Source organism: Kogia breviceps, chromosome 1 (genome assembly GCF_026419965.1).
Source record: "Kogia breviceps isolate mKogBre1 chromosome 1, mKogBre1 haplotype 1, whole genome shotgun sequence".
Classification (NCBI taxonomy): Eukaryota; Metazoa; Chordata; class Mammalia; order Artiodactyla; family Physeteridae; genus Kogia; species Kogia breviceps.
This window is the reverse complement of record NC_081310.1, coordinates 186,511,825-186,526,504: the sequence shown is the minus strand read 5'-3', so window position 1 is coordinate 186,526,504 and position 14,680 is coordinate 186,511,825. Positions and strand designations below refer to the sequence as shown.

General features: G+C 38.6%; 1 protein-coding gene across 40 annotated transcripts in view; it reads right to left on the bottom strand.

The window, feature by feature from the left end:
• The window catches only part of EIF4G3 (eukaryotic translation initiation factor 4 gamma 3), a 378,557-nt gene that overhangs the window by 57,580 nt on the left and 306,297 nt on the right, over positions 1-14,680 (bottom strand). For 35 of the 40 annotated variants that reach the window (XM_067015920.1, XM_067015865.1, XM_067015714.1 and 32 more), the window contains one exon: positions 14,265-14,462. In XM_067015920.1, coding sequence (XP_066872021.1) covers positions 14,265-14,462 — 198 coding nt within the window. Of the gene's footprint in view, positions 1-358; positions 465-3,459; positions 3,488-12,965; positions 13,782-14,223; positions 14,463-14,680 lie in introns of those variants that run through there. The other 5 variants (XM_067015938.1, XM_067015951.1, XM_067015942.1 and 2 more) reach the window with 5 other exon arrangements.

The following is a 14,680-nucleotide window of genomic DNA, read 5'->3' as shown; positions in this document are numbered from 1 at the left end:
GACTTGAACCCGTGTGCCCTGCATTGGCAGGCAGATCTTAACCACTGCACCACTAGGGAAGTCCCTGTTTATATTTCTTATGTGTCAAAAGAAAATACTAATTCTCTAAAAGTTCAGTCTAATAAATGCCCACCTTAGAAACATTCTTTTGATATACTGAAAGAGTCAGGGTGGAGGGGAGACGCCTCTTGGAGGCAAGATGCTTACAAGATTTCCATTCAAATCCAATGACAATTGCTTTCTAGTAACTGCAGTAGCTCACACCTTCAAGGTTACTTGTAACCAAACACAGAGACATTCTTATTTAGAATAAAAAGAAAGTGGACTGGTACAGTGACTAAAATATTCTATTTTACAGACAAAATCCCCTGAGTACCATTTTGAACAGTCATTGCCTCACATGGCAAAATGGTTTTTCTAGAATCACAGTGGTCCCCAAAGTTCTGAAATGCATGGTCTTCACCCTAGATTTAGTGGGAGAAATTGGTAAAAAATGGGACGTGTTGTATTCATACTCACAAGTGTTATCAACCAGAATGGACTTGGACAACTACTGATCAAAGCTGAATGGCTAAAAACTTGAGGACTGAGGACTACGATACCATAGTACAATATATTTGTGCCAGAACTGACGGCACACTCTCCAACATATTCCCAATGGATATGAGAGACCATTCAACAAGTCCAGTTCTTACCAACCAAGGGTCAAGTGTTTCATTATACTTTCTTTTCAGGAAGAAACATTAACTTAGAAAGAGGGGAAGATGATCAAATACTGTTTAGACAACCATAGAAAAGCATGTCCCTATCTCCAAATTCAGGCCATTCAAATGCAAGTGACTACAAGTCACCTTCAAAGTCAGGCGTATTCTATGATCACACAAGAGTAGGTGTTAATCAGCCTTAAAGAAAAGAAATGCTACACAAAAGCAAAGGTTTTCTTCAAAGTAAAAGCCCAAAGTAGACTCTTACTATATACAACCCAGAATATACAACAACAATGCACTACAAGAAGCATATCTACAAGCAAGGTTATATATAACAGAGCACCAACATGACCTAAGGTTCCAGAATAGACTGAAGGTTCTAAAAATCGGCAGTTATATCCAATTTGCTACTGTATAGGAACACAAGTAAACCAGTCAAAAGGTCCTATCCAACTTCCTGGCATATTCACCACCATTATCTATATTAACACTAAGAACATAATAGAGTGATATGGTAAAAATCACCTGGGCCATAATGAGATGTTTCCTGCATTATGGATTTACTGTGTAGAAAATGAGAAAAATGTGGATAATACGAAAATTCAAGCCACTGTCTTATGGTGAGAGGGACCAGAATTAAAATGAGTCAGAAAGGTTAAATAAATACAACTTGTGATATGTTGGTTTATAGGAACAAATAGAAATGGCATAAGGCAAAGGAGAATTTCCCTACACAAAATGTATAAAAAGCTTTGCCTTTCACACCTTTTATGTAGGGAAGGCTAAGCTGAAAGTGTTGGGTTAAAGATCAAAAGATTCGCTCACTTGATTTTAAACAAAGGCAATTCTTTTAATGCAAGTTCGTTTCATCGTCTAAAAACAAGGGAGGCACAATCCCTGTGTCTAACCTAGAGTGCAGCTTTAAGCATCCAGTGAAACAGGTTTGGGGGAAACACTTTATAAGTCACAAAGAATAAAGTTTACCTGGGGTATGTGGAACACTGAAAGTGAAAGAGCACTGGAATCTTGAGTCATAAAATCAGGATTTGGATCCCAGCTCTATACCTAATCAGTGTGTAAATGTGAGCAATTTATCTCATTAAGCCTTAGTCCCTTCATCCGCAGGAGGAGGCATTCCAGTGATTATAGATTGAGGGACATCATAAAGTAGCTGTTCAAACAGGAGTTCTGGAGATAGTCATAACCCCAGCTCTGCCATGTGACTTTGGCCAAATTAATTAGCTTCACCAAACTTCTGTTTCTTTCTAATATGGGGATAACATCTATCTCTTAGGACTGTTTGAAGGATTAAATGAGATAGTCTAAGTAAAACAAATAATAGTGCCTAGCACATAATTAAGAGTACAATAAACTAATATAGCTATATTTAAACTTGGAGCTGTATTTGACATGTTTGTAAGTAAAAATTAAGAGAAATCTATATTCTAATAACATAAATATCAAAGAAAGTATTTAAGTTAGCTCACAAAGCAATTAGGGAGAGAACTACAAAAGGCAAGAGAATTGAATATCTGCTATCCCAAAATGATGGTCATGGGACACTTCACATGTATAGGACATAAAGAACATGTGATTGTGCATAAGCTTTTTAGATATATTCACATGGAAGTATTAAAATCAAACAATCAGCAGAATGGCCACAAATCTTCAAGTACATTTGTCTCCAAATGAATGAATGTCTAGCTACACAACCCCCTTAAGACTTGTTTTGGAACTTGATCTTAAGGTCCTCTGGGGATGGTTAACTGGGCTGTGGAAATATGGAAATAGGCCAGGGAGGATATATCCTCTGAGAATTGTTATGCATGGTAACTTTTTTCTTCTTAAGAGATGATAAGTTCAACAGGATTATGACATTAGTAAGTCAGCATGTGTTGTCAGCTGGACATTGGTCGGGAGACTCAGTAAAATTGGTTAGTTAGAACAGAACATGAAGAGTGGGTGTCTTAGTCTGGTAGAGCTGCTATAACAAAATACCGGGTTGGCCAAAAAGTTGGTCCTGGTTTTTCTGTAACATCTTAAGGAAAAAATCCTGAGCGAAAATTTCTGACCAACCCAATACCATAGACTGGTGGCTTAAACAACAGACATTTATTTCTCACAGTTCTGGAGGCTGGAAGTCCAAGATCAAGGTGCCAGCAGATTTGGTTCTTGGGGAAGAAGGACCCTCTTCCTGGTTTACAGACATCTGCCTTCTCCTCTATCCTCATGTGTCCAAAAAGAAGTTCTAGTGCCTCTTCATCTTCTTATAAAGGCACTAATTCCATCATGGGGCCCCACCCTTATGACCTCATCTAAAGCCAATTACCTCCCAAAGGCCCTGCCTCCTAACACCATCACACTGAGGGTTAGGGCTTCAACATATGAATTTAGAGGGAGACAAACATCCAGTCTGTAACAGTAGACAAGGTAGATGCTTGAAGATGTGATTGTGGATAATAGCAAAAATGAAAGGTGACATGCAAAAGTGAGAAAAAGATCTTTCTAAACAACTGTAATTTTCTTGTTCTTTTTTTTTTAATTTTATTTTTGGCTGTGTTGAGTCTTCATTGCTGAGTGCAGGCTTTCTCTAGTTGTGGTGAGCAGGGGCTATTCTTCGTTGTGGTGCGTGGGCTTCACATTGTGGTGGCTTCTCTTGTTGCAGAGCACGGGTTTCAGGAGTTGTGGCTCACGGGCTTGGCTGCTTCACGGCATGTGGGATCTTCCCGGAGCAGGAATCAAACCTGTGTCCCCTGCATTGGCAGGCAGCTTCTTAACCACTGCGCCACCAGGGAAATCCCAACAAGTATAATTTTCATCTAACAGTAGCCCGTGATCAAAACTAAGATACATAAGTGTTTCAAATGGGTTATTTGGGAGATGATTTCTCAGGAAGTGAGGGAGTCAAGGGGGAATATTTTATAGTAAGACTGCTTGGTAAGCTAGATTCGCTGGAGAGCACCTACCTTTTCATTTTCACACAACAGTAAGCTAACCATGTGACATTACATTACACTGTAAACTAACAGTGTCCATCTCATATTGTGATGAGACCTGTCCACATACCAGTCAGCCAGCAATCTTGGATATGAATGCTGTCAGCATCAGGTAGTCATTTTCTTCCAGCAACAGGATTTGTACTGCTAATGTATTTGTTAGTGTTGAGGGTAGATACTCCTTATCCTTAAAAGGATGAAACTCCCTGAGAATCATCAAGGGCTATCAGCTGTGTGTTAATTATAGTAGTCAAACAGGAAACTAGAAAATAGAAGGACAAGTATTGGCCTTGCTTAGCATGCTCAGGATTCTGAATGCTGTCCCAGAACATAAAGATGCTAGTGGTAACTCATGGCCCAGTAGTTACTTTGCTCGAAGCATGTTCTGGTCTGAGGTAAAGTATTTGGAATGACTAGTATAATATAAACAAGTGGTACCCCCAAACTAACTATAAAATGCAAAGTGTACAGCAATAAATCAATTGTCTGACTGTAACTCATGGGTCTGTGGTGACATACTATCATTTATCGGTGGTTATATCCTATAATCTGTATGTATTATGAACACATCTATCAAAATGCAAGCTCTATTAGATACATGTGAAGAGGTATACAGTGCTTAGGAATACCCACAAGATTGAAAAGGGAGTGGTCAAGTTATGAAAGGGTAAGTCAATTCTCATCTATCTTTTCTTCAAAACATTTTTGGACTTCCCTGGTGGCGCAGTAGTTAAGAATCTGCCTGCCGATGCAGGGGATGTGGGTTCGAGCCCTGGTCTGGGAAGATCCCACATGCCACGGAGCAACTAAGCCCGTGTGCCACAACTACTGAGTCTGCGCTCTAGAGCCCGCGGGCCACAACTACTGAGCCTGCCTGCCACAACTACTGAAGCTCGCATGCCTAGAGCCCGTGCTCCGCAACAAGAGGAGCCACCGCAATGAGAAGCCCGTGCACTGCAAGGAAGAGTAGCCCCTGCTCGCCGCAACTAGAGAAAGCCTGCACGCAGCAACGAAGACCCAATGCAGCCACAATTTTTAAAAAATTTTTAAAAAATAAATAAATGAAAAAAAAAAAACCAAAACATTTTTCATCTCTCCTTAGGCAAGTTGCACTTCCTTACTCCTCCAGGTGACTCCAGCTACCTGCTGTTGCCTAAGGCCAACTTTTCATGTAATTCCAGGCTTTATTTCTGAAGAGATTTAATTGTGTCTCCCTTGTTCTCTTAGTGTCTCTTCCTATAATCAGTCCTATCCTTCTCTTCACATCTTGCTTTAAAGCACTTAAAAAGCGGCAACATTAAAAGTCCTGGATGTGGTATAACAGGACACAGAATGCTCAAAAATATACCCTTTAGTGCCACTCTCTATAGCTGAGGTATGCATGCCTGCCACAGCAGAGATAAAAAGTAACAAAAGTATGGTCTTAAGTAATACAATAAAAAGTTGTTAGTTATTCTTTCATTCATGCATCTACCCACTCACTCAAGACGTATGTCTGAGGGTCTATTATGCACCAGGAACCATTCTAGGCACTAGGAATTTGGCAGTGGAAAAACCCAGAAAAAGTCCCTGCCCTTAGGAACTTACGTTCTAATGGAGTTCTGAGATGGGGGTTTTCTTTAAATTTTGATTAAAACAAAAGCATCTCAATTAAAATGACTAATAACCCAATTTAAAATTTTATTTAAGCACAGATTTAGATACAGGATAGCAATTTCTCTTGTCTACTCTTCTTCACTGGCCGCTTGATTCAGATGTCCTCCTCCTCCTAAGAGGAGTACTGAGTTCTAGTTAAATGCCCCGCAGTTTCTGAAGGAGGTCTTGCAGGTCTCTTCAGTCATTCCTAGTTGAACTAGAAGCAGCAGCATACTCCAGAGGCACGGGTTACTATCTCTTATGATGCCCTTAAGCCTCATGTGCCAGAAGTTTCACTCAGCAGAGCATGGTAGAAGCAGGCAGCTGCGTATATGTCTAAACAAGTGTGTCTGTGTACATAATAAATATGGCATATGCAGAGTAACCTGGTAAAGCCAAAACTATTATATCAATTTCCTCTGTAAATCTAAAGAATTCCTTTCTTTTTTTTTTTTGCGGTACGTGGGCCTTTCCTGTTGCGGAGCACAGGCTCCGGACGTGCAGGCTCAGCAGCCATGGCTCACGGGCCTAGCCGCTCCGTGACATGTGGGATCTTCCCGGACCGGGGCACGAACCCGCGTCCCCTGCATCGGCAGGCGGACTCTCAACCACTGCGCCACCAGGGAAGCCCAAGAATTCCTTTCTTAAAAGCCTACCCCCCTTTAATATATCATGGAAAACTGACACACAATATTAATTGTATTCTCAAGCCCTCCCCTAGATAATCACTGCAAAGTAACAAAGGAGGTTTTAAATGGAGGTGTGTGATCCAGGTGAACGAGAAAGAGGCAGAAAAACGGTTTAAAAACTATTCTGAGGGAATTCCCTGGTGGTCCAGTGGTTAGGACTCCGTACTTTCACTGCCGAGGGTGGGCGTTCAGTCCCTGGTCAGGGAATTAAATCCCACAAGCTGTACAGAGCGGCCGAAACAAAACAAAACAAAACAAAACAACCCAGCTCTGAACAATAAAAACAAGTATTCTCTTAAATCTTAAAATCTCAACAATCTAGGCCAGATTTCTCAACCTTGACACTATTAACATTTGGGGTTGGACAATTCTTTGTTGTAGGGAGCCTGTCTTGTGCATTGTGGGATGTTTAGTAGCATCCTGGGCCTTTACCCACTAATATGCCAGTAGCCATAACCAAAAATATCTTCATACATTGCCCAAGGTCAGAACAAAACCACCCCTGAGAGTTGAAAACCACTGATATAGGCCATTGTTTGAGCTAGGGTTCTATCATTTAACATTCAAAACCTCTATATGAATAAAATTCCTACTTAGGCAATTTTCTAACTTTCATAAAATAGGGATAATAAAATGGTTGTGAGGATTAAATGAGTTAGATGTAACAATTTTAGCACACATCTCAAAAAAATATTGCTATGACTCCCACTACTCCTTACTCTCCCTACTACCTACTTAGGACCATAATTATGATTATGTGGGCAACTATAACTAGATTCCATTACTTCAAATGACCAACATGGATAATCCATGAAAGTGGCATAGGTCTATACATTTCTTACGACTATGAATCAGGCCAAAGACCTTGCAATTTGACCTGTGGGTGTGTCTTAGTAAAATATATTGATAATGACAAAGAATTTACTTAAATAACTTAATGAATATAATGGATAGAAAAAGAACACCTCCCCTGGGTAATATCTTAATTTTTTAATTCACTGTCTTCAATTTCTCTCATTCTATTGGGTGGTACTGTTTATCAAACTAATAATTATGTTTAAAAAAAAAATCAAACCAAACTGCCTGTGGTCAAAAAGGTTTGGAAAACTTTGCAGAGAGATCCTTCTTGTTTGATTTCACAGGAAACATCAGCACAGGAAACAGAAACTTAAAGGAAAAAAATCTGTTTAAGCTGGCATTAATGAAACATATACTACCATTTCAACTTTGGACAACACTGGCCCATAGACATGTCATCTGAAAATAATCAGCTTAACTCCATTTCTTCCCTTAAAATAAAAGAGCACACATTCATGTATTCATCACTGAACTTTGCTAAAACTTACTATTTTGCCATATTTATTTATTTATTTACAAATATTTATTTATTTGGTTGCAACGGGTCTTAGTTGAGGCAGGCAGGCTCCTTACCTATGGCTCCTTAGTTGAGGCATGGATGTGGGATCTAGCTCCCTGACCAGGGATCAAACCCAGGCCCCCTGCATTGGGAGTGGGGAGTCTTAACCACTGTGCCACCATGGAAGTCCCGCCATCTTTTATTTTTTAAGAAACTAAACATTAAAGTTCAAGGGCCCAGAGTACATTTTTATTTTTCACTCTATTGCTTGTTCTTTTTTTTTTTTTCTTTTAAGGTTTAGCTTAATGAACACTGAAAGGCTCCCAGAGCCTCACTTAAATTCTCCTTTCAAAGCACTACAACCTTCCAGCCTCCACAGTTAATCCCATTACCCTATACTTTTATAATAAACGCTTTCTTGCTTTTCTTTGTTTTACCATCTAGATATGCATCCCCAAACACCATGAAACCATTGTTTCATTTTTGAACTTTAAATAAACAAATCACATAGTATATATTCTTTTGGGTCTGGCTTCTTCTGCTAAAGCTTTTTCTTATTAGATCCATGTGTGCATCGTTACAGTTTGGGTTGACTGTCCTAGTATGAACATGCAACAATTTATCCATTTTACTGTTGATGGGCTGTTTCAAGTTTTGATCCATTATGAATAATGACACAAACATTTTTGTATATGTTTCTTGGCACATAAGAAATGTATGTTTATCAGCTGGGTATACATTGATACTTAAGAATGGAAATGCTGGTTATAGCAGAAAAAATAACTTCAGGTTTTGTAGATAATGCTCACCTCTTTTCCAAACTGGCTGTTACAATTTATATTCCCACTGGCAGTGTTTGAGAGTTCTGGTTGCTTCACATATTTGCAAACATCTGGTAAATTTAGCAATCTGGTGTTACTACATGGTTTTTTATCTAGTTGATTAACTTTCTCACATTTATTGGTCATTTGGATAACCTCTTTGGTGAAGTGTTGTGTAAGTCTCTTGTCTACTTAAAAAACTGAGTTATTTTCTTATTGATTTCTATTAGTTTTTATAAAAAACTTTGATATAAGTCCTTAATTGAATTTTTGTGTTGCAATTATCTTCTCCTAACATGTGGCTTGCATTTTCACTTAATAGTGTGACACCTTTTGATGAAAAATGCTAATTTTAATGTAGTCTGATTTATCAATCTTTTCATTTGTATAAGGTGATTTTTGTGTCCTAAGAAACTTGCAAATTATTGTTCTCTTTACTATCTTTTTCTTCTTGTAATTAGCTTTACTATGACTAGTTGTAAAAGCTTTCCTTTATTTTCATCCTTTAAAAAAAGAAACAAATCATGCTTGGGGTTTGTAGGAAATCTTTTGATTTTACCATCTTTTACCCTCCCTGTAATTTTCCTTTTTTGGGGGTCTCTGTGCTTCAATCTGGATTCTACAGACTTATCTTCTAGTTCATAATTCTTTTCTTCATCTGTGTCTCATATGCTGTTAAATCTATCCATTGAGTTCTTAATTTTATTATAATATTCAGTTTTGGACTTTCTATTTAGTCCTTTTTATACTTTCTTATTCTCTATTGAAATTTTCAATCTATCTTTATCTACCTTGAACATAAGCATATTCATTTATCGCCTGTGCCTGATAAAGCCAGTATCTGGGTCTCAATGTAGGGCATTTGCTTGTTGCTGGTTCTCATTCATACTGTCTTTTCTCCTTGTGTGTCTAATTATTTTTAATTGGGTGCTGGACAGTTTATTTGAAAAACTTCATAGAAATAATTTGAAGACTAGTATCATAGTCTCTAAAAAGAATTTTTGATTGCTTATTGCAGGTACCTAGGGGGCACTAACACTGAAATCACCATAATCCAAATTCAAGGATTGAGATGACTTGATGTTGAACTACAGTCCCTGTGAGAGTGGGTGAATTTCTTTCTTTCTCTTTTTATATTTTTTGGCCACATTGGGTCTTTTTTTTTTTTGCGATACGCGGGCCTCTCACTGTTGTGGCCTCTCCCGTTGCAGAGCACAGGCTCCGGATGTGCAGGCTCAGCGGCCATGGCTCACCGGCCCAGCTGCTCCGCCGCATGTGGGATCTTCCTGGACCGGGGCACGAACCCACATCCCCTGCATCAGCAGGTGGACTCTCAACCATTGCGCCACGAGGGAAGCCCAACGTTGGGTCTTTATTGCTGCATGAGGGCTTTCCCTAGTTGCGGTGAGCAGGAGCTACTATACTTTGCAGTGCGTGGGCTTTTGATTGTGGTGGCTTCTCTTGTTGTGGAGCATAGCTTCTAGGCACACGGGCTTCAGTAGTTGTGGCTCACAGGCTCATTAGTTGTGGCGCACAGGCTTAGTTGCTCCGTGGCATGTGGGATCCTCCTAGACCAGGGATCGAACCTGTGTGCCCTGCAGTGGCAGGCAGATTCTTAACCACTGCGCCTCCAGGGAAGTTCCGAGAGTGGGTGAATTTCTGATTCACCCTTGTTCCAAACATTCAGTCCTTTGGGATCCCAACCAAAAGCATAGGAGGATTTACTAGAGCCTCTTCTGCTACTCCTTTTGGTGGGCCTTCATCCAACTTTTGTGCCCGTAACCCAATGAAAGTCAATGTAAAAGAAGTTGTTCAAGACTTTTAAATGCCTCTTCTAGGGGTAAGTTTTACCAAATGTCTCACTTTTCTTCTGATTTCTACCTTTTCTAGGATCTTAGAAATTCTTTACTGTCTTTTAGCTCTCTGATACATACACTGAAGATTTTTAAAAATATTGTGACCAGCTTTTCTAATTGTTATCCATGGAAAGGTGCTCTGAATCACCTAACCAGCCAATACCAGCAGCCACAACAGTTGTTGTCCAATTACTCTCCAAAGTGATTATATTCTCTTTCTCGACACTTCAAAATGGTTTATTTTTTCTCACTCTCATGGATGTGACTTGCATAGAACCGTATTTTATCTTGTCATTTCCCTAATAATGAATAACACTGAGTATCTTTTCTTAAGTTTATGAGCCAATGGATTTTCATTTCTATGAATTGTCTATTTTTTAATTGGGCTGTATTTTTTCTTACTGATTTGCTTTTTTCCCTCCTCAATTGTGGATTCTAATATTTTGGTAGCTATATGTATTCCAAATAGATTCTCCCAGGCTGTGGATTTATCTTTTTATTTTATTTACAGCATCATTTGCTCCACCAAGGGTTATAAATTTTAACAAATTTGATATTTTTCTCCTTTATAGATTATTCATTTTGATTCTTGCTGAAGAAATTTTTCCCCACTCAAAGTTCATAAAGATAGTCTCCTTATTTTTCTCCTAAAAGATTAGCTTTTCATATTTAGATTTTCATTATTCTTACGGTTGTTTGATTTTTGTATTTGGTTTGTATTAGAAATCTATGACTATTCCCACTGCCACCCTTAAGTAAAATAAATCACCCTTAAATGAAATAAAATAAATCTCAAAAGTAAGTTAGCTATGGTGTTAGAAATTAGGACAGTGGTCACCTTTAAGGAAGAAAGAAAGGTATAATTATATTTACTGACCAGGGTGGTAGGTGTGTTCCCTTTGCTGATATACAGTGAGCTATAAACTAATGATTTGAACATTTTTCTGTATACATGTTGTAGTGGTGTGCTAAAGCTGGTTCACCCTAGTTCATGAGGGCCAATTGTTTTTTTTTTTTTTTTTTTGCGGTACGCGGGCTTCTCACTGCTGTGGCCTCTCCCGTTGCGGAGCACAGGCTCCGGACGCGCAGGCCCAGCGGCCATGGCTCACGGGCCCAGCCGCTCCGCGGCATGTGGGACCCTCCCAGACCGGGGCACGAACCCGCGTCCCCCGCATCGACAGGCGGACCCTCAACCACTGCGCCACCAGGGAAGCCCCGGGCCAATTGTTAAACAGGAATTTGTGAGTCAAGTGTCAAACTGTTGGTAGCTTAAAATTAACCATTAAGAGAGTATTTACATCATTAATTTAACAAAAACTACAAATGAGCAATTTTTCTTTTCTCAAACTGCATGTATTTCTGTTATACTGCAATAAAAAAAGTATAAAAACATATATATCCTTTGGTATATGATATAACTTTGGGGGAACTTATGCTAAAGAAGTAAAAGCTCCAGCATGTAAGAATAAATATACTTAGTTGTTTATTGCAGTGCTGCTTCCAGTTACAAAAAAACCTCCAAAACAAAAAACTAGAAACAACATGGGGTGGGAGCGGGGGGGCAGGGGCCAAAGAGAGGAAAATGAATGGAAAAATTTTATGTGTGTGTGTGTGAGTGTGTGTTTAATGCGAAATATGCAACTACTAAAAAGGTATGAGTAAAATCTATCTGTAATGACCTAGCGGGATGCCCAAAACATACTAAGTGGAAAAAAAGGCAAAACCATGATATAATTCAATTAAAGAGAAAATTTTTAAATATCCTCTTTATACATATGTATATATTTTATATGATTTTATGAATATAAAGAAAATTGTGGAAGGGTACAACCAAATCGTTCACGTTGATCGCCTTGGAAAGAAAGGAAGCTTAACTGGCCGGGGCTGCAAGTGAGGAGTATTACCTTTCTCTGTGTTTATCCCTATTTTGTTTGACTTATTCCAGTAGGTGGCTGTTTTGTAATCTAAAAAAATCCAATAGTTTAAAAAATCTTATTGTAAGAGGGTACATCATAACAAAAGTCCCATAAATGGTTGGCTTATCTGTGAATTCTTCCCATTCCAAAATAACTTGTATTATGCCCAGGCCTTTTCAAGGGTTATTTTCAGCAAGAGTATTCTTCTTTTAAAAAAAATTAACAACCCTTCTTTGCTTGTAGCATTAAATTCAAAAATTGGTAAAGAGCACAGAAGTATGAACCAGAAGATTTGGGATCTAGTCCTAGTTCTAATTTCTGACTACATGATGTCATGGTTGTCACAATGAAAATGAGAGGCATGAGACGAAGAATCAGTTTGCTTTCAGATAACTGTGGTATGTTAGAAGGCAATATAGCAAGTGATGGAGTTAAATAATCCTAGATTTGAGCTCAGGCACTGCCACTTACTAGGTATGTGACCTTGGGCAAGTTATTTACCGCCCCCCCCCCCCCTTTTTTTTTTGGTGGTACACGGGCCTCTCACTGTTGAGGCCTCTCTCGTTGCGGAGCACAGGCTCCGGACGCGCAGGCCCAGCGGCCATGGCTCACGGGCCTAGCCACTCCGCGGCATGTGGGATCCTCCCGGACCGGGGCACAAACCCGCGTCCCCTGCATCGGCAGGCGGACGCTCAACCACTGCGCCACCAGGGAAGCCCTATTTACCCTTTTTTAAGCCTCAGTTTCTTATTCAATAAAGTGGGGCTAATACTACTGACCTTTCAGGGTTATAAAAACTGTTAAAATGACAAATGTAAACAACCTACCCATAGTGCAACCTAGTAGGTGCTAAATAGATGGTTTCTGCTATTATAATCATCCTCATTCTATATCTAGCATTTTAAGATCTTCACAATCTTTTCCACTACCAATTTAGTTATGAATCATTTAGGGCTTATGACACACCAGATACTGAGCTAGGACGTTACATATGCAATCTCATTTATTTTAATTAATTTTATCAATATAATAACCTTAAATTGTATGAATTAATCTTATTTTATGGATTAAAAAATGAGGCTTAAAGAAGTTATGTAACTATTCTGAGGTTATAAAGTCAGCAAATGGCAGAGTTGGAATTCAAATTTAAATTTTAAACTTAAAATTTTAAACCTAGAACTATGACACTCCAAAGTCAGTGGTTGGAATCATTATGCCACGCTTGTTGCCTTAGACTTGAGCCTGCATGGAATACGTTCTTCCTTCTCTATACTTGTACCCCCCTTCCATCCAGGCTGAACTCAAACTCTACGTGCTTCAGAAAAGTTTGTCATTCTCCCACGAATATAGTGATTTCTTTTTCCTTCAACTTGATTTTTCAGGCTAAACCATCCATTCAGACATCAACACACTGCAATTTCACAAAATACAAAAAAAAGTGATTTTTTTCTTGCTAATGTTGTTTTTTCCAATATGGATTTTCAGTCCCTGAAAGACAGAAAATGTACCTTTTCCAAGTCCCAACAGACTTACCTACCTTTGACATAGGTACTCAAAAATACTGGTATAAAATGATGAAATTTTGAATTTTCATAGTGAGGCACAATGACAATAAGTTGTGATAATTAAGAAAAAACTCAAATGTTAAAGGACACACACTTCTGATACAAGTACCTTGGTAACAGTAACAGGCAGAGAAAACACAGATGGTACATGGCAGTGTTATGACTGCAGAATAGAGGACAATGAACACTAACCAGAAGCTCTTTGGTCTCCCATTCTTTCTTGCCCTAGATTTGACAGGCTGTGGACAATGTAAAGAGAAAGAAATCTAATAGTTTCTAAGACAGTATCATCAGTTTGAAACCTTTACGACCACAACTACCCTATCACTTTTACCAAGGCTAGACTTAGAATCAACATGTTTTTCAATTTGAATCTAAATGTAAATGTAAGCATTTGCTTTATTTCTATAAGATGACACCCCAGGAAAAATTGGTTGCCCATGACAAAAATTTCACAGTACAAATTTAAACCTTACTTGATCTTCCTCACATTGCATGGGACCATATCATGCCTATTTCAGTCTCATCTCCATATTCCCTCCAGAGGTGAATAGATATTTTTAAAAAGAAAGATTATTTTTATACATAGAGGATATTATATAAAGTACTAAAAATATATTCTCCCCTTTACTCTGCCCCATTAACACTCTGGGAAGAATGTGTAGTGAGGGGAGAATATACCTCTTGGAGATTTCTGGTTTTACTCCTTCCTCTCTTCTTACCGTTACTAGACATCGACACATGTTTGCGTAAGCCACAGAGAAACTGGGTTCGTCAATAGCCTTCTCAAAGACCAGGTCAATGACTCCTTTCAGCCGCTCCTCTGTGTCAACAGTAAGTCCTGACACTTGCTTCATCAGTTGGTTGAACATCTGTGGTGTCAATTTATTTAAGATACTTCGAACTTTTCTAAAAAGCTCCTAGAAGGACCACAAAAAAGAAAAGACCATTATATTAACTGTGACAATATGATGCTTTCTATAAGGATTAATATTTTGTTTATAATTTATAAGTGTGACTTCCTAAATTATTAACAAAGATTGTGAACAAGTCATAGAAATAATTAAATCCATGTTTTTTAACATCTAGTAAAAATTTACACCACCTCTTTTTCACTACAGATGATAATTCAAGGAAC